The 26270-nt window shown below is 41.8% G+C and overlaps 1 protein-coding gene across 2 annotated transcripts in view; it reads right to left on the minus strand.

Moving 5' to 3' along the window:
• LOC138979717 (uncharacterized) overlaps positions 1-26270 on the minus strand; it is a 141960-nt gene that overhangs the window by 97140 nt on the left and 18550 nt on the right. For both annotated transcript variants that reach the window (XM_070352452.1, XM_070352451.1), the window contains exons 2-3: positions 14402-14543; positions 12948-13145 (exon numbers count right to left, since the gene is read on the minus strand). In XM_070352452.1, the coding sequence (XP_070208553.1) occupies positions 12948-13137 (190 nt within the window). In that variant the 5' untranslated portion in view covers positions 13138-13145; positions 14402-14543. The remainder of the gene's footprint in view (positions 1-12947; positions 13146-14401; positions 14544-26270) is intronic.

Below are 26270 nucleotides of genomic sequence, written 5' to 3' on the forward strand. Positions count from 1 at the left end.
GTCCGGGCGTGATTTCCGGTAAGTTGAATATTCACAACAGCCGTCCAGCACCAAATCGAGGCGCCCTTGTTTAACAGCACCAAGTCCACGAAAATAAATTCTTTGAAAACGTTCGACAGAAAGCAGCCAGGATGTTCCCGTTCGGTGAGCGTTCAAATGGAAGTATGCTTGTACTGTATGTAGACGCTCGGGGAGCTCTGTGATGGTTTACGGGAGGCTTACTGTGCCTTTAACCAAGCCCCATTTTATAGCGTATTCAATTGCAGCGACGCAGAGGGCGCTTGCAATATTTGTAACGATATTTTGTGTTCGATAATTGATAAACACGCACCACTACGTCAGCATAGACTGAAACATCCCCAGCTCCCCCCTTGGTTAACCTCAGACATTATCGAGGCTATGGCGATGCGTGATTATTTTAAAGAGTGCAACATGAAAACAGAGTATAAACTGCAAAAAAATAAAGTTTTGGACACAGTGAGACAAGCAAAGTCAGAATATTTTAATAAACTGATTATTGAAGAAAAAAGGACATGTAGTGAATGAAATTCTTGATAAATCTAGGAAGGGATCCACCAATTCTCATTCACAAATATCTCCAAGTGATTTTAACAAACACTTCATTTTGCTAGCAGACAACCTAAAATCTTGTCTCAATCAAAATGATGCCCTTGATACGGATGATTGTTTTGAAAAATTAAAAACATTCTGTGGACAAAAGTTGACTCAAACTGACACGTTTTCTATTCCTCTAATCTCAGTGCACGAAGTAGGAAAACTGATAGAACAAATGGAGAATAAGACAAGATTCCAGTCAAGTTTCTAAAACTTGCTTTACCTTACATTGTCGATTCCCTAACTTATGTTTATAACCTAAGCATACAACAAAACATGTTCCCTTCTATTTTAAAGTGTGCAAAGGTATTACCACTTCCAAAAAATAAGGATCTTACAGACCCAAACAACTTTAGACCTATTTCCCTCTTACCTGTTCTATCTGAACCCTTAGAAAAGCACATACAAAAACACCTACAGGCATATATGGAACAAATCAAATGAATCTATTTCATCCTTTTCAGTCTAGATTCCGCTCTAAGCATTCCTGCCACCACCGCCTTAAAGTTGTTTCTGGACTTTAAGAAAGCCTTTGACCCAGTAGATCACTCACTTCTACTAAAGAAATTAAAGTGCTATTCAAAAGACGACTCCGCCTGTGCCCTTTTTGAATCGTATCTTTCAAAACGGAAACAGTATGTATCCATTAACTGTAAAACTTCGTCAAACGAGTTTGTCAGGAGTGATGTTCCTCAAGGGTCTGTATTAGGACCTATTTTGTTCTGTATTTATACAAATGATTTACCCCTTCATGTGTCCGATGAAAAAGTTAGATGTGAGTTCTTCGCGGATGACTCTTCTGTTCACACCAGTCAAATATCTTTGGAATCCGTCAACTCTTCTTTTCAAACAAGTGTGGATGAAATCACGGAGTGGTGCGTTTCTAATGCAATGATCATTCATCCGATTAAAACAAAGAGTATGGTGATAACCACGAGACAAAAACACCAATTAAAGTCCTTTACTATTACAACTGTCAGTTGGTTCAACTCAAGTGCAGCAAGTTAGGGAACATAGAGTGTTACCATTGATCAAGAGTTGAAATGGCAAACTTATTTGAGTAATATTTGCAAACTAGTATCATTTATTTGTCCCTTCCGGTCTGTTTTTAATCGGCTGAAGTGCTGAAATGCTGCATACTTTCAAATCTTGCTGTAACTGGATTGTGACAGATCTAGATCTATCTGTTGATTGAATGAAAGGAAACCATGCTCGCCACCCACATGATTTTGGACAGGTTAAAAGAACTTTGAATAAAAGGCAAGGAGAAAGAGATTGTTCAAGGCATGATAATTAGTCCTGCCTATCATACATGATTTCCATAAGTCTCTAAAAGACTGAGGGGGTGGGGGGGGTGACTTAGAGTGAGTAGGCCACATTATATGTAAACAAATGTTCTTGTTATAACGATACAAAAGTTGACACAAAGTACGTCTTGTATATGATGCTGAAAGTTTAAAAGCAATCCACCAAGTCATTGCTGAAATTTTAGTGCTTTCTGATATGATACCCTTTCAAGTTTGACTTGGTGTTAGCTTTGAAGTTGATGTAGAAACCCTCGGTTTTTTACCGCTCATGTGATCAAGAACAATGGCACAACACTATAGAAATATGTACGATATGACAATAAAACACCTTGTTCCGAATAGATAATCAATTTGATGTTCTCATCATAAGCAAAAGTTGCCAAGTTATGCCTATTATGCATTTTCGTTGACATTTGAACTTTTGATACCTTTCATTTTTATCAATTTGATTTTTGGGGGTACCCTTATTTAGGCGGTGGTCACATAACCCATGTAAATCCAATCTTTTATATTAAGAGAGTTCCAGATAGCCAAGTTGTGTGCCCTTAATATCATGGACAAATTGAATACAATGGTCAGGTTGCTTGTGTGCGTAATTTTGAATAATTGTAATTTGTATGCATGCTTGGTTGTATTTGATGTTACAGATCTATCACTTTCAGGGAACTGTGAAGCCTTTGAAACTGATGAGGCGAATCGATGCGGGCGTAACCTGCGCACATTTCTTCTGATTGCACTGAGGATGAAGAGAACGTAGGGAAGGAGATCAACCCAGACGTGTTTGACAAGGTACTCATGTCCTGCATTTGCATACATTGTGTAGTTTTGCACAGAAATATGGACTTTCAAATTCAAATGATAAGTTGCGGAATCACTGATTGTACTATATGCGGACATAATCTGTTTCAAAATGTAAATCTCCGTGCAAAACACACCAGATAGTCGCCACACCTTTATGTGGACACAAACACACACACACACTGACACTGACACCCCCTGACACACACATACACACAAAAATAAAAATAAAATAAATCCCTGCGCTTAGAACTGTACCCACGGAATACGCGCGATATAAGCCTCATATTGATTGATTGATTGATTGACACAAACAAACAAACAAACACACACATTTGACAGAAATTTAAATGTTGAAACACAGTTTCAGATTCACAATAAACAAAAGTATGAGATATGAGAACACTTTTTAGGACAATTATGATATTAATCAACAAGGTAAGCGGACGTCAGGTTATTATAAACACTGATTCACTGATTTTCTGTGACGTGAAGTGGTCGGAAATACATGTTATAGTCATAAATCAATATAGGCTAATTTGCAGTAAAAAGAGAGGAATCACTGTAAGTTCTCATTCACGTTTATGACAGGTTTGTGAACCGGCCTTAATTTCATCAAATGGAAGGTAAAATAACTGCCAAAGAAAAATGTAGCCTCATTTCTATCAATCGACGCTTTTTTTGTAACATACTTTGCTAAAACAAGGAAAATAACCATATGTCCAAAAACTAAGGGTATGACACTAATAGCCTAATTTGTGCAAAACGTACTGCTCTATGTGTGACTGTCCTGAATATAATTCGTTTGAATTGCTTTGTTGCAATTAAGTTAGTGATTCTAGGAACATCCCAGCTATCCTTCTATTTAAAAGTGCAGAAAGTATATTTTAGTGTAATTATGCTTTGTCAAATGAATGTTTCTGACAATTTGTTTTTCTCCTAATTTAGGGGGTATATCTGTTATAAGGCAAGACAATTGTACTGTTAAAAAGAAAACTGTTAACAGCTGGCGGCAACTTAAAGTCAGGTAAATTGTACTATATCTCGCATACGTTTTGTAGAGATGTACTTTACAGAACGCTCTCATTAAAACTACAAAATCAATTAAAAGGACAAAATAAAAGGACGTTAGGCAACACCAGAAATAAGAAACCACGGGTACGCGTGCAAGACGTTGTAACGAAATACCGATTTGTGTTTCTTGTACAGTATCTGGCTTGCTACTGGATCAGAAGTGATATTTATACGTGCAATGTACTGTTTTTGAGATAAGTACTGTTTCGATGAAGCATTTTTTTGTTTGTATTTAGTGGGTCTGCTTTTACCTAAAATTGCGCATGGCTGCTGCAAGGTGCCATGCTGACGATCGGTCTCATTGGAATCTATAGACATTAAGCTTTTCGAAAACATACAGTTATCGAGTAAAAAAAAGTCGGTGCCTTAAAGGCACACTCAGCTTTCCGTACACCATCAGTTTCTGGTCACAGACACTGTCTGGCTTTTACATGCAGTGCAAACTCCCTTTCGTTTAAACACTCACGTCTTGAGAGCATCCTTTATTCCCCCCTCTGCTTCTTTACCTCTGTAAACTTGTAGAGCTAGTTATTTTTCGATAATGACCCAGCAACCAAACAAATAACGACCCAGCAACAGCCTCCTCGATAGCGCAATGGGTTGAGAAGTTATTCTGTTTCGGTACTACTTTTTGCGACTGAAAAGTTCCGAACGCTCTAATGTACGAAGTATACATCTCTGGAGCAAACAATACAAACATACCGCATTTAAATTAACAACTACAGGCCTGAACACATGAATCTCCATATAAAATCCATGAGTTCGGTTGTTTTCTGAATCTAGATCTGCCGTGCACAAACGTTCATCACAAACAAATTCCCAAGGTAAGTAACTCATACTTTGTCTAGCGACAAGAGTAGTTCCCCTTCTTGTCACTCAGTTTCTTCGACAACACTGACTGCAATCCGACGGTCAGTTTTCAACAATATTTCATTTTATAAACAGATCACACGCAACCAAATGCACACATCTCATCAATTTAAACAACATAAAGCGGTTTCTTTCTTTTTTTCCCCCAGAAAACTGAACTTCATACAGTAATGAACGTTGGAACACGGGTGCAAAAGTTCGTCTGCTAGTCCCATTTGACGAAAGAACATTATCCTAAGCGATACCAAAACATAAACAGAACACACAATATCTGCCTTTACCGCCACAGCAGAATAACAGCATATCTGTGTACTTGATTTTAGTCCAAAACAGGGAAACTAACAAGAAGTGTTTTCAAAAATGGAATGATTTGCACGGAACTATACAACCGCGCATTAATCGATCGCCTGCGCAGGTTGACTGGTTGAGTGAATAAGATTCGATCAAACTTTCGCACAAAAACTCCTCTTTTCTTTGAATAACTTGTAGCCAAGTGCACTTCGCTACCCTAAACACTCTAATCATCGCATAGCGAAACAGCCTTGTGTACAGTACAAACGGGATCACCCACCCCATAGCAGACGATACGATGCTGCGCGCGCACCATTGCCGGCGCAAATTCTAATAAAATACCTTTCTTTATATATCTACCTAACTTCTATCTTTCAAAGTCCCTTTTATCTTTGATACGATCCTAATTATATTTAGGTTTGCATAGAAGTCACTGATTAGGCTGGATGGCTGCATATTATTGTGTTATTTACGATAATGCTTCGAACTGACCAAAGCGTCACTCTGACCTTGACCGGTTTTCATGCATCGTCGAGAGAAATTGATTCTCACAAACTCATCTTTGTCTTTTCAATCATTGTTTTGTCATTTTTGTATCACTATTACATATCCCGTACCTATGTTGCATATGATTTTAGTTTGTTTATAAGGATTTGGTTGTAATGAGTGATGCTTGGTTCCTCTGCAAAGATTGCTAATTTATGCAGACAGGTACTCGCGCAGGAATTTAGCCGATTCCATTTACTTTCGGACTTTACCGCTTCGTACTAAGTCAATGTATAATTTTCCCCCAAGTAACGCATATCATGATGTTTGTCTAGGGTTCTTCTTTTTATCTGTATGATTTATGAGTTTGTCCATTATTCCAGTTTAGAGAGTTTTGTAATTTTCCGCGCTGAAGTTGGTTCAGTGCCTTCACTAGGACCATTGTTTTTGCATCCTACTAAATAAATATATAAGTTTTTACGAAATGTGATCTTTTGCAATGGAAAGCTAAAGGTCGTAGCTGTAATTTGATGTATTGTTTGTTAGGATTGGTTATGTATTTGTTTAAATAACGTAGGGTAAAGCAAGTGTAAGAAACACAGATTCCGTGTTTCTGGCCGTATTCAGTCCGATTTTCATCACCGCCGGACGGTGCTTTCTGTGCAGTCCGCGCCGGGGCTATAAGTATAAGCCGGACACCAGCAGAAGCATGCTAACCTGATAAAGGTTCTGAGCAGAGAGTCGTGGGCAGCCGGAAAACCATTGATCCATCTTGTCCGTGCCCTTGTTCGGTCGCGCCTCAGCTATGGCCAAGAGGCTTTCTTTGCAGCTCCTGACAGTCAGTGGGTAAAGCTTGAAAGAGTAGAAAGAGCCGCTCTCAAAGTGGCGCTGGGGGTCCCCAGATCGGCAGTCTCCACTCTACTTTACCAGGAAGTGGGATGGCTGCCACTGAAAGAGGAATGCCACCTCAGATGTGCACAGCTGGCTGTTAGAATACACTGTGTCCCAAACACGGCAGTGGAAGTATTTACCCCAGACATGGGAGATACCGACCACATGCAATACAAAGCTCTTGAATCCAAGACTCATACATACCAAACAGTGCTCCCAATATACAACCATGTGAAGGGCATATGGGAACAGATTGGCCTGTCCAAGGAAAAGCTGGTTACAGGTGGTACTCTTCCTTACCCTCCATGGCTGCTTGAAGCCCCAAATCTGATCATGGACTATGGAGACGGCCTCAAAAAGGCAGAAGACCCATTGCTGCTAGCCACAGTTGCAAAAGAAAAGATCACCTACAGGTCTTCACAGATGGTTTGATCCTGCAGTCAGGGGAGCCTGGGTGTGCCTTGTCGATTCCTGGACTTGATATAACACGAAAATACAAGCTAAACAAGGGGATCAGCATCTTCTCTGCAGAGTTATTTGCTATCTACATGGCCTGCACACTGATAAACGATCTGCCAACCCCACCCCTGGGGGTGGTCATCCTTACGGACTCAAAATCCTCGTTGCAAGCACTTGCACATGGCACCAAGAACAGAGGAGAGATGCAAACTGAAATTCATTTCTTAGCCCACCAAATTATGACAAAAGGAACAGACTTTTCCCTCATGTGGCTGCCATCCCACACAGGAATCCGGGGAAATGAAATGGCGGACAGAGCAGCAAAAGCAGCGGCTATGTCAACCATGCCAGTGACAGACATTCGGCTCTCCTGCCAGGAAGCCAAACTGCTGCTAGCCAAGCTAAAAAGAGAGGAAAGAGAGCAGACACTGTCACAAACATGTGAAGAGAGAGGATGGATACACCTCCCCTACAATAGGAAAGGGCACCACCTCCCACTCCCCCCGAGACCCATGAGCCTGTTGCGTCGCTTGCGCACGGTCAGCAGCCGCATCTACTGGGACAAGGTAGTCTGTCAGTGTGGCAAGACTGGACACCTCACACACGTGTTTGAAGGTTGTGACACTCTCAAGGAAGAGATGTCTAGTCTCATCCGCTACAGAAGGGAGAATGCTCTCAGTCTGGGAGACTTTCTCCGCCCACACCCATCACTCGGAGAGAAACCGATGATGGTCTTGGTCACCAATTTGTTCACCTCAACTGTTGCGAGCTGGTTCTAGTGTGCTTGCAGCAGACCCAGCACAGCACAGATCCACTTCTGGAATCTTAAGCTAAATGTGTCCCAAGACACACATTTTGTAGTCCTGGCATCCTGAAAGGCAGAGGCCCCAACCTACAGGTTTGCTACCATACCAAAAAACGCCTCCAGACACGGGAACTTGGGAGCAGAGGCAACAGCTCCGCTTGAACCTCAGAAACCAAATGTGCCTCCAGACACACAGATCCCTTAGACGGCCGAGGCTGTGGCCTCTAAGGTTCTCTTGTACCAAACCGCCTCCTGACTCTGCATCAGATAGCTTGCGCTGGCATCTGCTTACATAGACCCACATTAAGTCACCACCGAGTGGTAGACACAGACGACATTTGGTAGCACTGACTGCCAGCTTCACGGTAATGCGTACCCATAGCGCGGCTCTGCATGGGTGGGAATGTTCTGAGCAAAACACTATGTGATACTCCATACCCCCCGCCCTCCATGGAACTTCTTGACCCCAACAAATTTGGGGGGGGGAGCTTGCCCAGTCGGTAGAGGCGCTGGCTTTAAAACCGGTTGTTACTATCAGCGTGGGTTCAACCCCCAAGTTCGGCGCGGGATGTGTGTCCCAGAGTCAACTTTGTGCAGACTCTCCTCGGTGTCCGAACACCCCCGTGTGCACGCATACACATGCGCACGATAAAGATCCCAGGGTCACAGCGAAAGCCTCAGGCCTTGGAAACACGAATACATGCATGCAAAAATATGAAGCCCGGGTGTCCGTTCGGCCAACAGCCAAAAAAGTAACCATTTCAGCACTGACCCAAGACGACCCAACCCGGTCCCTAGCCCATTTCAGGTCTCCTCTAGCAGCCGGCAGCCAGCTGTCTACATCCCCCCCCCCCCCCCCCCCCGCATTTTTATTTTTTATTTTCATACAAAGCCGGGATTTCCCGTGTAACATGCCCCTAATGGCTTTGCCGTGAGGGCGTAAAACTTTCATTTTCTCGCATAAGCATGCATTCGCTCCTAGCAGCTGAACACTTTGCTGTCTACGGGTTTCGCCTTCGGCCTCTACGTTTCCTTGCATTGTTTTCTTGAATAAACAGTTGAAACAAGACGCTTGGACTTGGGCTTCGTGTATCTACTACCCTTTCCACTCCTCCACTACAAATGGCGCTGCGTGCAAAGATCGTGTTTTGCACAGAATGGACTTTTCTTGTGACTCGTTTTCCATCATGGAGTACGGTAAATCTTGCTGGTGCGACCGACACCGGAATCCTGACGTCTGCCTGGAAGATATTCAACCATGGTCAACATAGTCTGCTTCTACCTGTTCCTGCGGACCATGCCTGTCTTCAACTTGTTTTGCATCGGCGGTTCCTGTCTGTTCCTAGGTCTACACTCAAGCAGATCCTGTCCTGTTTGCTGTCTTCGATCGGCGATTCCTGTTTGTTTACCCGTGTGCTGTTTCCTGATTCCGACGTGTTACCTACGTTATTTCATCTAAGTGATTATCTCGTAATATCGACGAAGTGTTATTTTGCGGTTGTGTGACCGTGATGGAACTGTGTGGTGCCCATTTGGTGAGTGTGACTATAGCCCTTATTCAACGTACTGAGTATGACGGTGTAGAGAGCCTACAGGACTCATCCAGTGTATATACTGTACTCGAGTGGCTGTAGCGTGTGCAATCCCATTCTTAGCTAGTGTGACACGTCATATCGGACTTGACGGATACAGACTTGGGCTGGTGACGTTAGCCATGTGGTATTACATAAGACTTTCCTCGGTGTTCGCGGCAGTGAAGTGACGCAAGTGTTGCGTCCACGAAGAGACTCGCAGGTGTGTTTACTGCCGGGTGTTTTGTTGCCGTTTAATTTGTTGATGTTTGATCATGTTCATTTTCATGTATGCTATGCCATGTTTCTTGCATTGGTATGATTGATATTGATTGTTGCGATTATTTGTCATGATGCTTTGAGTGGAATGTGTTGGCGGATGTTTGCGCTTATTGAAAGATTTTTTTATCTGTTGTCTTATTATTTGTTTTGTATTTTAATGTGCACCACACTGAAATTTCTCTGTATGAGATAATAAAGTATTCGTATTCGTATTCGTATTCGTAAGATTTTTTTTTTGGCACAAGCAGATACTACAAATCTGATGGTAATTGCCACCTAGGGTTGAAAGTAATTTAGTGAATACTTGCTGACCTTCAAATAAGGCCCTGTATCATCACTTTCTTAATTGCTCTCTTAAGCGTAAACTAAGTTATGATTTACCTTGTTACCTTTAAATAGGCTTGGTACAGATCATTTGTAATGTTGGATGTCATTGCATTGTGTCAGGTGTATTGTACATGATGTATCATTTTAACAGTGTCAGGTAACTACGTCATTCATTAGTGAATCTGTCCATTTTGTAACTGTTACGTTTTTCACCTAAAATACGTCTTAAACACAGCCTTTACCTCCCTCTCTTCTTTAACTCAAGTGGTTTTGATTGATCTAAGTTGTCTTGCATATCGCACTTCATAGACTTTCGTTTGTCCCGCTTTAACTCAACGTCGACCTCAGGTCTTTCCACTGTAGTGACGTCGACCTTATTTCTTATCCGTTCTTTAATCAGCGCGGACGCTGATTGTTAAAAGCTTGGGGGAGATGTAGCCAAGTGCTAAACTGGCTACTAATTCGTTATAATGATTTTATGTCATTCCTGTCTTGTGTAAGTTAAATTTGTATATGCTCTGACACCTGGCGGTCGTAAACTCGCTCAGTCGGCTGTGTCCACCGATGTTTTCCTTTGACGTCAAGCCGCCCTCCCAGAGAAAGACGCCGGGGTACCTTGGGCCCCAGGTGGTCGTTATGCAATGTGCCGACAGCCTGTCTACCCGAGTTGGACTTGGCGTTTTGTCAAGTGGGTGTCATTTCTTTTGACAGGGTAGATTATAGAAGATGCCAGGTGGCTTGGAGGTTTTAGTCTCTTACCCCCCCCCCCCTTTTCTTGTCTTTACTGACCAATGAGAAGTGATGTCAGTTTTGTTAGCTAACTCTTGATTGGTGGCTTTTGACGCCACCCATCCCCATTTACATGATAACATTTGAGATTTTGAGAGAACGGAGAACTATCTCGGAGAGAGAGGACGTACTCGTTTTGTACTTTGTTATCATGGAGACATACTGATGTAGATTGCATTGTACTATTGGTGTGGCCTCCCGGTCTTCGGGCTGGGAGCTGGATTGGTGAGGAGAAGAGAAGAATAGAAAATAAAGAGAAATGTGAATCGACAGACATGGTTTCCCAGAGTTTCATGTTGCATCAAGTGACTCGTCGGTCTGTGCCAGTGAACTCTTGTCTATCATTCTCTACATGTGAGTGAAAGTCCATTACGAGAGCAAGTGATGTTCGTTCAGTGCAAGACACTAAAGAGGCACCCACATGGTGTACTCCTGAACTTCGGGGTTTACTTCTACTAGGTGACTACATTCACCCAACTACTACATCAAGAGGCAACGATCGAATATTATCCTCTTCCTTCCACCCCATCACAAATGTAACAAGTCGCGTAAGGCGAAAATACAATATTTAGTCAAGTAGCTGCCATTTTTCAGCAAGACCGTATACTCGTAGCATCGTCAGTCCACCGCTCATGGGAAAGGCAGTCTCCGCTTAGCTCGTCCCTCTCGGGACCGAAAAATTCGCGACGAGCTAACCGGCCGACGAGCTAAGCAGCGGACGAGGTAAACGGAGTCCAATTTCCCTGGGGGATATGCTGCGACGAGCTATCCGGCGAATTCGTCCAGACCAATATTAAAAGCACATAAACACTTGTAAACGGGTGTATCAGGTTCTGAGATAACTATCAATCTAGTAGATCATCCTCGAATAGCCCTTTGTTCACAACATGACATTTTACCGTGTCTACAAACCAGAAGTAATCCTTTCATCACCATGGAGTAGGAGCTATGATGTGCAATGGTCAAATGACGAATTTCTGTTCATAGACTCGGTAAGATGTTGATAGAGTTTATATTCGTTTCGCATATTGGGTTTGTAACATGTGTTACTATGAAAATAACAGAGAGATAGGCAGAAGAGAGAGAGAGAGAGAGAGAGAGAGAGAGAGAGAGAGATATGTAAACCATGAAACAGAAAGCACATTTCTTGGGATTTGCATCTTTTCTGCGTTGTGAGACAACCCAACGATTGGCATTTGTCTAGGACTGAGTGACAGATGGATGCCAGAAATGATTGACAGGTGTCATTGTCCAAACATTATTCTAATTAGTCATACAAAGAAAGTTTTGTGTGTACATTGTACCTACTAATAAGTGGGAGAAAATTGAAACAAAGTAGCAAAATCAGATAAACAGCGCATGTTTTCTTCTTTGACATTCAATTCGAAAAGTCTGGCAGTTTATGGAACGTTCTTTTGTTACTGTCATCCTGTCAGAAGACGTCATCGCTGACGACACAATGTCGTTATGACGAGCTATCCGGCGTAAATGACGTCACACCATGCCTTGGGACTGGAAAGTTTGGTCGAGCAAAGCGGCGGACGAGCTAACCGGCGGACGAGCTAACCAGCTTAATTTTACAGATACAAAGAAGGACGTCAGCCCGGGGAAAAAATATGGCGACGAGCTAAACGGCGGACGAGCTAAGCGGGGTCGAGCTAAGTGGAGTCGAGTGTAACTAACACGCAGGGGCCTGTTTTAAAAAGAAAACGATGGCTATTTTGATTATTTGAACTTGAATTGTGATTGTATGAGTAACTAGATTGTTGTAATAGTTATTAAGGTTGTAAGACAGAATCAAAGTTGTTTGCATACCTACATTTGTATTTAAAATAAAAACCCTTTCTCTTTCACATCTCATTAACCCTATTAGCATATATCCATCCTTACTGCTTTCTTAAATCCACATTCCTTCCCGTGTAAACAGTTTGGCTCGCCATCTCATATCTGTCCAGGTTTTACATGGGATGAGACCATCTCGCAACTTGGACAGTCAACATGACTGCTTGCTGTGGTGAATTTGAATTTGTGTATGAATTAAATAATTCATCAAACAATTACCACTGTGCACAGAGAGCACACAGGCTGTTCAATGTTGGTGTGTGACCAAGTAAAAAGATGATCTTATCTCATAAAAAATCCTGGCCATATCTGAGTTGATGAGCCGAACTGTTAACATACGAATGAATGCGCATTTAAACTGTAAAACATAACATATCACACACACACACACACACACACACACACACACACACACACACACACATACATACTCACACACACCAACACACACACACACACACACACACACACACACACACACACACACACACACACACACACACACACACATTAAGAGGGAGCAAACCTTCACATACATACCTATAACTTCATTCGAAGAATCGAAGGGACTTAATGTGACATAGACGTGGTACAGACTTTTCCCTACGTCTTCGTGAAAGTAGCAAGTCACAGAAGCAGTTTCCCCACGACTGAAGCTGCCAGCTTTACACGCTCCCATTGGCTGAGTCAGAGACTCTGAGAGGAGTGCCAGCAGGATCACGAAGATCATTGCTTCCTCTGCTTAAAAAAATCAACAATTTTTCCAATAAATAATGCATGTCATGCATAAAACGTTCGCAAGTGTTGTATATACGTATATGCCTTTGCCAAAAGGTGGTAGGGCAAAGTTGGACATTGTATAACAAAAGAACCTCAAACTACATCACTTTGCCTATCAGCAACTTGAAAAAGGAGTGAATGTCTTGATCATGAATTGAAATGACTTTGAGAACCCCCGTCATTTACCACGCCCAACAGTGTATGCGTATACATTAGAAGATGGAGGCTCGAACAACTGATTTTCGATAACCTTTGACTCTATACATTACAAATACACATCAGAATGCATTGGTCAACATGTGCGGATGTGTGTGCCCATCTGCGCACCTGTGTCGAATGCCAGGATGATTATCAACCATACTGTTTCATTTACATTGTTGAACAAGTTAGAGCAATACAGTACATGCAGGGGTCGACACTAACTTATTTGGCCTGGGGCCACACTGGCCCCAGAGATGGAAATTGCTGGGGCGGAAAAAAAAAATCTGGGGCCCACTCTCAGTATTCACGTGCGGCAATGCATTGTCTGTTTTTCTTCATCGTACTGAAGCCAGGGAAATTCTTTCAACCATTTGACATTGAAATTACGACAGCGCTTCGCGCTTTTGGCTGCATCGGTTTCCTTTTTTCGTTTCTCTCCACCCTGTTCTTCATCTTCATTGCCATGTCTTTTTACACCAGGGATGTGTCGCCACATTTTGCGTTTGGCATTTGAAGGCGATACTTATCTCTCACGCTAAAGAGCGCAATCTGGGAGTTATTTCCCTTACGACATTGTCCTTCGACGATTTGAATGTGTTTTTTTCTTGACTGCGGCATTGATCGTAACGCAAATTTCAGTGACGACTTTGACTGGCGATTTTTAGTGATTGGCTCTGCTGGCATTAGAATTTTCGGTTTGTCATTGTTGGAATTTATCCTGGGGCGGAGTGGGCCCCAAGCTTCGGCAATGTTTGGGGCGGAACACAAAACTCTGGGGCGTTCCGCCCCCCGCCCCCGCTAGTGTCGAACCCTGACATGTACAAGTAGTTGTATATTGTAGCTACGTTATGATGCTGTTGCTCGTTAACATCAAACTCACTCTCATTTGAATATTTGACCTTACACAAACCAACAACAAGTGTACGCTACAAACTCGAAAGTTAATGTTTGAATTCATGATAAAAACATCAAAACTGCAATACATCATCATGTATGATGGAGAAAAAACCCACTTTTTTTCTTTCTTTATGAAGCGGACGCATACCACGGATACCACGATGATCACGATGATCACGATGATCACAAGGGTGACAATTGCACAGGACGTGACAACTCTCAGCAGGCTTATGACTGTTGGCTCTACATGGTATTCAGCTGTTGGAAAAAAGAATCATAATTATAACTTCTTAAAACATCTCAACCTTTACTAGAACAAAATACAGCAACAGAAAACGACGCGTTTGCTCTAACAAGAAAGAGTACCTGCTGATGCTTCCCTTTTTGCTCTTCACGGATAAACACAGGGGGATCAGACGAAGATTCTCTTTCATGCAGAGAGCCTAATACAGAAATGGGTTTTTCTCTTTTGCATAAGAGTTTGAGAATTCCTCCCCACTTCAAGTTGAGAGACTACCTGATGAGACCCCCCAAGGTCGAAAACCGGGTAGCAGTCGCCAAAATAACAAAATGGACCTTTTTAGGTTCAGCACTCTTTGGAAAAAATAAATCGCCCATTGCATGCGGTGTCACGAACTGAAAACTCTGCCTGAACAATCCCTCTCAATGCAGTCAATGCGCATGCGCTAACATGGGGAGATTAATCAGGTCGTGAACAACCTTACCCTAACCCTAATCCTAACCCTTTTCCTAACTCACGGTTCGTTCGGTCCAAGGGTCACATTTTTTAAGTCCAAGATTGGCGCATGCACATTGACAGCATTGAGAAGGATTGTTCAGCAGAGTTTTCAGTTCGTGACAGCGGCGCTAAAGTTCTCAAATTAAAATTTTATGAAAACTGTAACATGCAAGTCATGCGCGTGACGTAGCCTTGTGTATTCGAACTACATAACTTTGAATTGATCTATTTCCTTCATTGTTACATGCAGAGCCACCATAATCACAAAATGCACTAAGCATAAGCTAGACCACGTCTATATTACACGACGTGTGTGCATGGGTGCATATTATATCAATTAAGTAGAAGTGCAATGCCTTTGGTACAGTCGTTCACCACCCAAGCCACTGCATACCCCCAGCGACATGCATATAGGCCATCCCTTTACTCTCCGTAGTTTCGTTGCGTCTGGTAGAGATTAAAAAAATTATATATTCTCAAAGACGGTAATATGACGTCTTTATGTGACGTGCTATGTTCTATTAATAAACTTGTGATGTAACCATAGACACTTGGTCTATGACTCCTTGATGAAGCCCTTCGGGGCGAACATTTAGTATTGTGTTGAAGATGTGATATTTTTGTTATTGTGTTCAGTTTATATATATATCCGTTGACCTGCTGCTTTGTCTATGTTAGCTGAAGTAGTTGAATACGCTGCGTATTCCATGGTTACCGGAGCGTATTCCATGGTAACCGAGTCTCGTTTTCGTAGTTGTCCAAGAATGGATGCAAAAAGAGTATGACTTTATCGACAAACACGATTTGTCGCCTTCCTTCATTATTTTCTTAATATAAGTGACGAAATGCTATTTAAATGATAAACGAACACTCGCTCAACAAATAAAATAGTTTCAAGGTATTTGTTATAAAAAATGTACAATTAAAACTCCAAAAACAGCATCTTTGAAAAAATAAAACAATTCAAGGGGGAAACATTTTGGTCGTCAAAGCTCTTGTCTGTTTACAGTCACCTATCCAGCTCATTTCGAGTCAACCAAAGACTAGTTCAAGTACTGCTGTAGATTCAACTGTTCCTATCATAGTTCCCCATCCCCATTCTTTCAATTTGTTCTTCTGGTTTGTTTTTGGTTATGTCCACCATTATGAAAACGTGTGTAATTTAGTATTGTTCTGGTCACGTAATATAAGCATTTGCTTGAGTGCGTGTCCTACTTGTATGTTTTGAAATGTTTCACGTGAAGAAATTCTGAATAAAATTGTGTTTAAACCTAGTACTGCTGACAAGTTTGTTCACTATTCAAAATGTTCCGTTGAAGCACTACAAGTGCAGGTAGCGGTTAATGTTCAATTTGAAAGCGACTGCGTGACGTACATCGAGTCAATTAATGTCACTGAGTATGGTTCTAGGTGAGTTACTCTCGAACAAAATAATCGTGCAGTATCAGTTCCTTAATACAAAAAGCGATGTTTGGCCACTTGGTAAATTTTGTTTCTGTGCGAAAATATCCACCTTCTGGCTCTCTGTCCTTATCTTATTATGTGAGCTATTCTATAGATTTGTCATTTTTCGACATTTAAAGTAATAGTTACTTGCGGGGCTCAAATGTGATCAATCCGATGTATTAAATGGCTCAATGGAGAAAGAAATTGTCACAATATCACTTGAAAGTATTTCTGCCGTGCCTCTGTGCTGTAAATGCGAAAAGGCCGATCAACCAAACACATTATATTCATTTCTTGACAAAATACAGATCATTCTCTGAAATGTTCGTTCTATCTCTGTTCTCCAAAATAGTATGACTATTTTATGCCTGGTCCCTCTATTCCGAGCAAAGTTAATCTGGATGTTGGGGTTAGGGTGATCAACAAAAAAAAGACTTTACATACAAAGACCGGATAATGTCTTTTGAAATGTGGCATGCGTGAACCTTTCAACAACTTCCAGAGGACTGAGATATCTAATTCCACCTGAAATATAAGAATGTCCACCTTATAAGATAGGACACTAATTAACCATTTCATAATGATTAATTTCAGCAAAAGCTGAGTGTGTCTGACATTGCAGGCTCTGAGATAAATATCACCTTAGAGACTGTATTTTCACTAGAATACATCTTTCTGGAATACTGTCTTACATTTCTATCTATACTTTACACGCAAAACTCCCGGGAAAATCCAGCACATTTTTACAGAACGTTTGAGCTACGTAGGCTGTTCAGAAAGTCCTTGAATAATCATGTAATCGTACAGCTCACCATTAACGTGATTACGCACTTTTCTCAAAGAATCATTCCTGAGGTGCGATTTTCTTTGATATTTTGTAAAAAATACCTTTCAAACACGTCAGCACTAGTGTTTTTGGAAACCCTCTATGACCCTCGCTAACTCTCGAGTAGCGAAATCTGAGTTCTTATAACGGGTTTCTCTGTTTTATTTCTTGACATGTATAAGAGGCTGACGTCGTAAGGGTCCAGGTCAGGTGAATATAGAGAACGGAACATCAGTTGGACACCCTAAGCTGCTAAAAACTCAACACACACAGAACAGAATAAGCTGTACAGTACCCGGCGAAAGAAACGCAACTCATTCGCGCCCACTGTTGCATGTGATATTTCGTCATTTTCAAATTGTTGTTTAATACATATAAACCAGATAAGGTACATCAAAAAGGAAGACAGATTCGTGGAGGATATTTTACTGGCTGTACGATTAGTGCATATTATTAAATCATTTTATCTTTTTACCTTTTCATAAACTGTGTTATACAGGGTAGGGTAGGGGTCAAGCGAGTCGTGATTGCAGGCAAACGTGTCACTTCGACACGCTACAAAATTCTTAAAAATGCATATTTTTCAACTAGGTTAAGACAGTTGTGAAGGAAATGTATCTCTCAACATGATCATTTAATTTGAGTGATTCGCCAAAGCGTAACATAATTACAAAAATGAACATAAATCACTTAGACAGTGTTAAAAAGGGTTGTTTGGGCTAAGCCTTCAGGCTTCAGGCAAACGTGTCACTTCGGCACGCTACACAATTCGTAAAAATGCATATTTTTCAACCAGGTCAAGACAAATGTGGAGGAAATTCATTTCTCAACATGATCATTTGATAAGAATTATGCGCCAAAGCGTTACATCATCACAGTTTGGGACAGCGATCTTCAAATAGGGACTTTGTTTGTTCGTTTGTCTGTTTATTTATGTGTAAGTGTATATCTATGTGTCTGTGTGTGCTTTTGTGTTTATGAGTATGTATGAATGTGTTAAGGGAGGGGGGACTTATGCGTTTGGCTTCATAGTACCAGAGACTGTAGAGTACACAGAGACGCTTCATTCGGCGCTGAAAATTGAAACAGGAAGCCCTGTGGCGCCACCACGCGGAAACATGTAAAAACCTACTTTCCCTTTCCACAGCAGTAGCGATATCGTGCAGCACAACCATGGCCGCACCAAAAAGAAAACACAGCGGGGCATGGTCTTTGGCCATCAATTGCTCAAACTCACATGCCAAAGGCTTCAGGATGTTCAAATTTCCTGAGGAAGAGAGCAAGTGAGGATTGTTTTTTTGGTTTTTTTCTCTCGTTAAATGTCGCAAAATCAGTAAAAAGTATAGCGTCGAACTGCGTGTATTCTACAAGAACAGAGAAAACACACACTGTACACAAGCTCAACAATGTGATTGCGCTGTTGTTTAATTAACATCAGGCTTAATTTTGCTTTGAAGGACAACTGAACAATTGATTCTATTCTTCGTCCAAGCGCCGCAAAAGTCGAAAACTTCTCAAACTAGAATACTTGTGACGATGCTGTTCAAAGTGTCATCCAGTCGGTCCGTACCTCGTTAATTCATCTCAATTCATGTGTGTGTGTGTGTGTGTGTGTGTGTGTGTGTGTGTGTGTGTGTGTGTGTGTGTGTGTGTGTGTGTGTGTGTGTGTGTATGTGTATGTGTGCGTGTGTGTGTGTGTGTGTGTGCGTGCGTGCGTGCGTGCGTGTGTGTGTGTGTGTGTGTAACTGACTCAGAGAGAGAGCGAGAGAGAGAGAGAGAGAGAGAGAGAGAGACAATGACAATGACAAATCTTTATTTTTCGAGGGTGACAAGAATAAGCATAGATATGCTTTTTTGCATCTGGCCCTCGCCCTAAAGAGGGACTAAACTATTTTACTATAACTATGACTAGGAAAAAAATAAAGAGAGAGAGAGAGAGAGAGAGAGAGAGAAAGAGAGAGAGAGAGAGAGAGAGAGAGCTTTCTGAACAAGAAAGAAGCACTGAACCGATAAGAAATAAGACAATCATCGATCGATCAAGATGCTTTAATTAAAGTCAGCTTGGTCACAATAATGTTGTTTACGTTGCTGTATTTTACAGTTTTCCTTACATGATAATTTCTTAGCACCGTGCAATTGACTACCCATTTCACTTTAGAGTTGCTGGGACGACGCCAAGTTGACTAAATGCCTTAGTTACTGATTTGACCGGGAACTATTTCGTTAACGATTTATTCCTGACATATTTTCTCAGGCTTAAGTGACCATGTATACAGTATGTATTTGTATTTGACTAAAACACACAAAAATAACGACGGTTAGTTCGTGAAAAGACACTGACTTGAATCATGTTTGCATAACTACAGCGATGCAGCGGGTATTGCCGCCTAAGTAAATTTGATTTAATTTTAATCTACACCATTTTCTGCGGTGTTTTTATGGTCATTTAAAAAGGATGTTCACAAACAAACATATTTTTTCGTTCAGTTACTTTTTGCAGCACTGTCAGCCGGACAGAACAGACAGTATGTTAATATAAACGTGATATAAACACAGCCGACAGCAGCCGCTATACGCGAACTTCCTTGTGCGGCAGGGAGTGGCTCTTTTCCCGCGCGCTGGCTGTCCGGTCTCACTTTCGCACCGCAGCGCAAAGAAGGATGACGCGTCTCTGTATACTCTATAGTCTCTGATAGTACTTTCTTACGAATCACAACGCTAACAGGTCATTGCTTAAAAAAAAAAGAAGAAAAAAAGCGCAGGATTTGTTTTCTAACTATAGCATGTTTGTGTAGAACAGACACTTGGTCACAAAAAGCATCTGATTTTAAAACAAACCATAACGTCGATTCCGTGCGAAGGAGCTTTTTCCCAAACGACTCTTTTTAACACCGTCTAAGTGATTTATGTTCATTTTTGTAATTATGTTACGCTTTGGCAAATAATTCTAATGACATGATCCTGTTGAGGGATGAATTTCCTCCACAACTGTCTTTACCTGGTTGTAAAATATGCAGTTTTACGATTTTTGTAGCATGTCAAAGTGACTTAATTGTTCGCCTTCAATCACGACTCGTTTGACCCCTACCCTGTATAACACAGTTTATGAAAAGGTAAAAAAAAGAAAACGATGAAATAATATGCACTAATCGTACAGCCAGTAAAATATCCTCCACGAATCCGTCTTCCTCTTTTATGTACCTTATCTGGTTCATATGTTACGACAATTTAAAAATGACGAACAATCACTTGCAATTGCAACAGTGGGCGCGAATGCGTTGCGTTTCTTTCGCCGGGTGCTGTAGAATAAATAGTACAAAACAGACATTTATGGAGTGTTTTTGTGCATGGAGACAAGACATGACACAACCTACGTCTACATCACATCCTTTGCTCATTTTCTACATACTTCTGATCCTGCTCTTTGCTCCTTCTATTGACAATGGACAGTTGAACGTCAAAACGAACCAGACAAAGACAACTGGTGAAGAATAGTATACGTCTTTATTAATCACCGATGGCGTCGCGTAAGAGTTCTGCCTGTATTACCTTCCAGAGAAAAGATGTGAAGTTGGTTAGAAAACCAAGGTATGTATACCGAGCAACAAAAGAAACGCGAAAATATTCTGCATTTTTTTTATTGAAAACATCTCCAATGATTTGAGAGTTAGGATTATCAAACCAACAACGTGTTATGCTGGCATGCTTAATGAAGCTGTTGTGTAAGTATGTCCGTGCTGCGACTGTCTCAACACACGGGACAAGCAGGTTTCACGTGAGAAAACTGGTGTGTGCTATGTATTCACTGATGCATTAGCAATCAAAAGAGACCATGGCACGCTTGCTGTCGGTCTTACTTTTGAAACAGCCAGGATGCCAAGATTGACACCAGCAAAACGCCAGAGAGCAGCGGGTCGATTTAAAGCTGAGGGAGACACAGAGGCGGGGGCAGATGCTTTAAACATGCACATGTCAACAGTCTATCACCTTCAGCAGTGTTTTGCTGACACTGGAAGCACTGCAGTTACGCAACGCAGTGGAATATACCTTGCGGTACCTCAATAAGACAAGATCGCCAGATCCTGCGACAACGTATTCGAAATCGATTCCATACAGCCACTGACACTGCCAGGAACATCATTGGGAACCACCAGAGTGCCATCAGTGGCCAGACAGCGCGATGAAGAATGACTGCGCGAGACCTCCAAAACTACTGTCTGGCTAGAGGACAAGTCCTTCTTCGAAGACATGGCGTGGAGTGCCAGCAATTGGCCTAGAATCACATAACTGGAACTGGTGGCAAGAACAAAACACTTGTTTTACTGATATGATGACCCTCGCTGCATTACTCATGTTACTGAGCTTGTGAGAGCGCGGAGAAGAAGAGGTAAGCGTTATGTTGAATGCTGCATCACGGAACACAATGCGCAGGGTGGACTAAACGTGATGGTGTGGGGTGTAATCGGCCTCAACCACACTTTTGGATCTGTGTGTTTCCACATTCTTGGCCCTGGTCGGGAAATGGTATCGACTAACGCATCCAGTTTACGAGGCGCCGATGTGAGACTCTCACCAACACCAGTGGGGGTCATACGCCATAATGACCTTCTGGTGAAGCTTGCGTTGCCCAGGACAACAAAATACGACGCCATGCCAAAGTACAGTGTTAGAAGAACATCTCACCCTTATTTCGATTCGTTTCAATGTCAGGTACTTTATCCAATCAATTTTTAAATGCAACTTATACTTATTTCTGAAGAGAATTTGCGTTTCTTTTGTTGCTCGGTATATATAGATAGAGGGGGGTCTGATGCTCCCAATAGGCTCTCTGTGAAGGGATACTTATTTCTCTCTCTTTCTCTGCTAAGAGATTTTAACAAATCTCGGAAGAAAGTCTCTGCTGACTTTCAATTGTTTCTTTCACAATTTCTGATGTTTTATAATGTGGTCACCGTGAACGTTGCATCGCCTTTCAAGCGATCCAATTGAACAAGTTTTGCAGAAAACTTCTTCTTTACCAAGTCCTGTGTTGAACAGCAGTGAAAAGTTGACCGCTTTTCCTGTTTAACCTTTTCAAAATTAGATCTAACTTGTTCGCGTATCCATTTCTGGATCTGCAGGCTGGTACAGAGCTACCTCCCTTTAGGCTTTTTCAAAATTCCCTTGTTTTAACCTAATTTCTTGGTTAAAACTTGTCTAAATTTCTAAATTCTTTCTTAATAAATATCAATTCCACACTTTGGCCTTAAATCAAAGTGTTTCCCTTCACAGATATCCCCTTGGGGTTGTCAGATGAGGGTAGTCTCCCATGCCAACAGAAGCTACCATTCAGAGAGTGGTTTGCTTCTTAGTTGGATACCATGGGTTGACAACTCTCGCTATCAGTACCACCTGACCACTGATGAGACACAATAGTGTCGAAACACGTGTCTGGTCTAGGTACAAAAACAATGGTCCTCCTCAGGACTAGATTATCTTGTGATACGTCCCCCACAAAGGGACTTTGCTCTGTAAATCTCGGTCCCCCTTGAGGAGGGTCTGATGCTCCCAATAGGCTGTCTGCGAAGGGATACTTACTTCTCTCTCTTTCTCTGCTAAGAGATTTTAACAAAGTGACCCCAGAGTACCAGAGATACAGTCCCCATTCTTCACTGGACAATAAACTAGACCAAACAAAGAGTGTCAAGTGGCAGCCCAAATTTTCGACCTGTTGCCAGGCCTTCCTCAGGGGCGTGTAATTCTGCGAGACGCCAATTCATGCATCACTTACTAAGCAACACAATACCATGGTTAATTCAGTTACGACTGTACTCACAAAGCAAATATTTCAAAGATAAAATTTACATTCAAGCTAAGATCTACTTTCGTTTTGAATGCGAATTCCAAAGTTACTACGTCAAAGGTATACCTATCTTGTAGTGACGTATTTGTCGCTGGTGACATATGTCACAGATTAGGAACTCCGATACAGAGCGAATGCAAGCGCCTGTACCTAGACTAACTTACTGTGACGTCTTTATTATGACGACATGCTTTCGACGCCATTGTTTTGACGTAAAGCAGACAGAAGCTGCGTCACAACAACAAGATCGTTGTTCTGCCTTGGGAAGCAGCGAGGTTGTGTCGTCTGTCTGCTGTGTTTTATGTATCGTGATTGTATTTTTACGAACCAGTATGCACATGCCATCTTGTTCGGACCTTCATACGTAGTTGTGTGAGTATCAATATATAATTCGCAGCCTGATCGACAGGGAAACGCTAATTGGTCTGAGAGAACGAATGGAAGACGGTTGGCATGCATGCGAACGTGTGTGAAAGAAGTTTGATTGTCAATTCTTCATAAAGAAATGTTCGGAAATAAGTTGCTTGTCAAATCATAATTAAAAATGTTTAATTGATTAATATTGGACGAACATTGTGAACGAACAGACGGCACTGGGCACCTGACCGTAGAATTACTCTGTTGAACAGAGAATTAGCAAATCTGTATATGGTTTTTTGGCTCACGAAGTGTAGCCTATGCGATGCTAACTTTTGTCTGTCTGTGCGTGCGTGCGTATGTATGTATGTATGTATGTATGTATGTCTGTGGTAGAAACTTTAACATTTGAAGACGTCATATTACATTGACGTCACATTATGACGTACGAGGGTTAGACGTCACGCGATGGAATTACTGAAAGTCTCGGTGATTGTTATTTTGAGCGGGCCGAGACTATTTGGCAGTCGTGTCCATGTAAGTAGGCTACATGCAGACAGACAGATCTAGATCTAGTGTCTCGCTTTCTTGCACAGTTTCACCTATGCTCTTTCTGTGTGTGTGTGTGTGTGTGTGTGTGTGTGTGTGTGTGTGTGTGTGTGTGTGTGTGTGTGTGTGTGTGTGTGTGTGTGTGTGTGTGTGTGTGTGTGTGTGTGTGTGTGTGTACTGTGTGTGTGTGTGTGTGTGACGGAGTGATTGAGTTTGTGTTACTGTTTGTCGATTTCTTACGTGAGCCTTGAAGGCTTCGCCTCTTGTTTCAGACGTTTCGGGGAAGTTTCGAGGAAGCTTCGTTGCAGTTTCGAGGAAGCTTCGTTGCAGTTTCGGGGAAGTTTCGGGGAAGTTTCGAGGAAGCTTCGTAGCAGTTTCAGGAAAGTTTCAGGACAGCTTTGGGAACAGTTCCAGGGAAGTTTCGGGAAAGTTTTTCGTGGTAACGCCACGGACTTCATTGTGAATCGTCCATGCTCTGAGTCTGCTATGGAATCATTCCATACCTGTAGTTCTATAACGTTCTAACTCTACCTGGGACGACTTCACATTCCTAGCTTCCGCGCTATAAACTATCACTGGGTAACCTGAAAACCGACTACACGACCGAAGTGAATCGAGGACTTGCAGCAAGTAAACAGCACACTGATTCATTCCATCCTTGTAGTTCTCCGGTGTTCTACCTAGAACGACTTCACGTTCCTAACTTCCGTGTTAACTATCACTGGGTAACCTGAGGACCGACTACACGACGGAATTGATTCCAGAACATTGCTGAACGATCCTAACCTTAAATAGACTGTGTTGTCCAAACGGAACTTTAAAGCTAAGTATCACTATTTTGTGTGTGTATATATATGTGTAATAGTCCAGAGTAATGTCTGTCTGTTCGTATTATTTGTAATTAAAGTTATTGTAAAATTAAAGGTAAAGTGGTGGTGTCCAATTTTTTTGTTGAAAAAAATAATGTGTTAAGAGAGTGCATGGTGAGATGTAAATATCCCATGTACCCTGACACGCGATAAATGGGGGCTCGTCCGAGGATTTATAAAGGTCACTAGATCAAGGCCACGTAACTGTCAAGGTCACATAAACTTTCATTAGTTGTAAGACCCCCAGGTTACTTTAACCTTGACCTAACTTTCATTTTTGACTCACATGCGAAGCAAAAGTGAGTCTATGTACTCACCCGAGTCGTCCGTCCGTCCGTCCGGACGTCCGGACGTCCGTCCGTCCGTCCGTCCGGAAAACTTTAACGTTGGATATTTCTTGGACACTATTCAGTCTATCAGTACCAAATTTGGCAAGATGGTGTATGATGACAAGGCCCCCAAAAACATACATAGCATCTTGACCTTGCTTCAAGGTCAAGGTCGCAGGAGCCATAAATGTTGTCTAAAAAACAGCTATTTTTCACGTTTTTCCAATTTTCTCTAAAGTTTTTGAGATTCAATACCTCACCTATATATGATATATAGGGCAAAGTAAGCCCCATCTTTTGATACCAGTTTGGTTTACCTTGCTTCAAGGTCAAGGTCACAGGAGCTCTTCAAAGTTGGATTGTATACATATTTTGAAGTGACCTTGACCCTGAACTATGGAAGATAACTGTTTCAAACTTAAACATTATGTGGGGCACATGTTATGCTTTCATCATGAGACACATTTGGTCACATATGATCAAGGTCAAGGTCACTTTGACCCTTATGAAATGTGACCAAAATAAGGTAGTGAACCACTAAAAGTGACCATATCTCATGGTAGAAAGAGCCAATAAGCACCATTGTACTTCCTATGTCTTGAATTAACAGCTTTGTGTTGCATGACCTTGGATGACCTTGACCTTGGGTCAAGGTCACATGTATTTTGGTAGGAAAAATGTGTAAAGCAGTTCTTTGTGTATGATGTCATTGCTATGTAAAGGTCAAGGTCAAGCATGTGAGTCGTATGGGCTTTGTCCTTCTTGTTAAATATCGCAACACCACTTTGCGTTTGATTCTATTACGTCCAATAGGATGACTGACGAGTGCGTGAGTGAGGAGTTCTGAGAGACCAAAGTGGGCGGTTGGCGGGGTAACTCAGAACATCTTTGTTGGGTGGATATTAGACCAATTAGTGTTTGCCTGATCTGGTCCAGTTCCTAAATTATTTAGAGTCACGAGAAGTCGCGATTTGTAACTGACCACCCTAACTCACGATCATATCATCATCATCATATACGTAATGGCT

This window comes from Littorina saxatilis, linkage group LG11 (assembly GCF_037325665.1).
Source record: "Littorina saxatilis isolate snail1 linkage group LG11, US_GU_Lsax_2.0, whole genome shotgun sequence".
NCBI classification, from domain to species: domain Eukaryota; kingdom Metazoa; phylum Mollusca; class Gastropoda; order Littorinimorpha; family Littorinidae; genus Littorina; species Littorina saxatilis.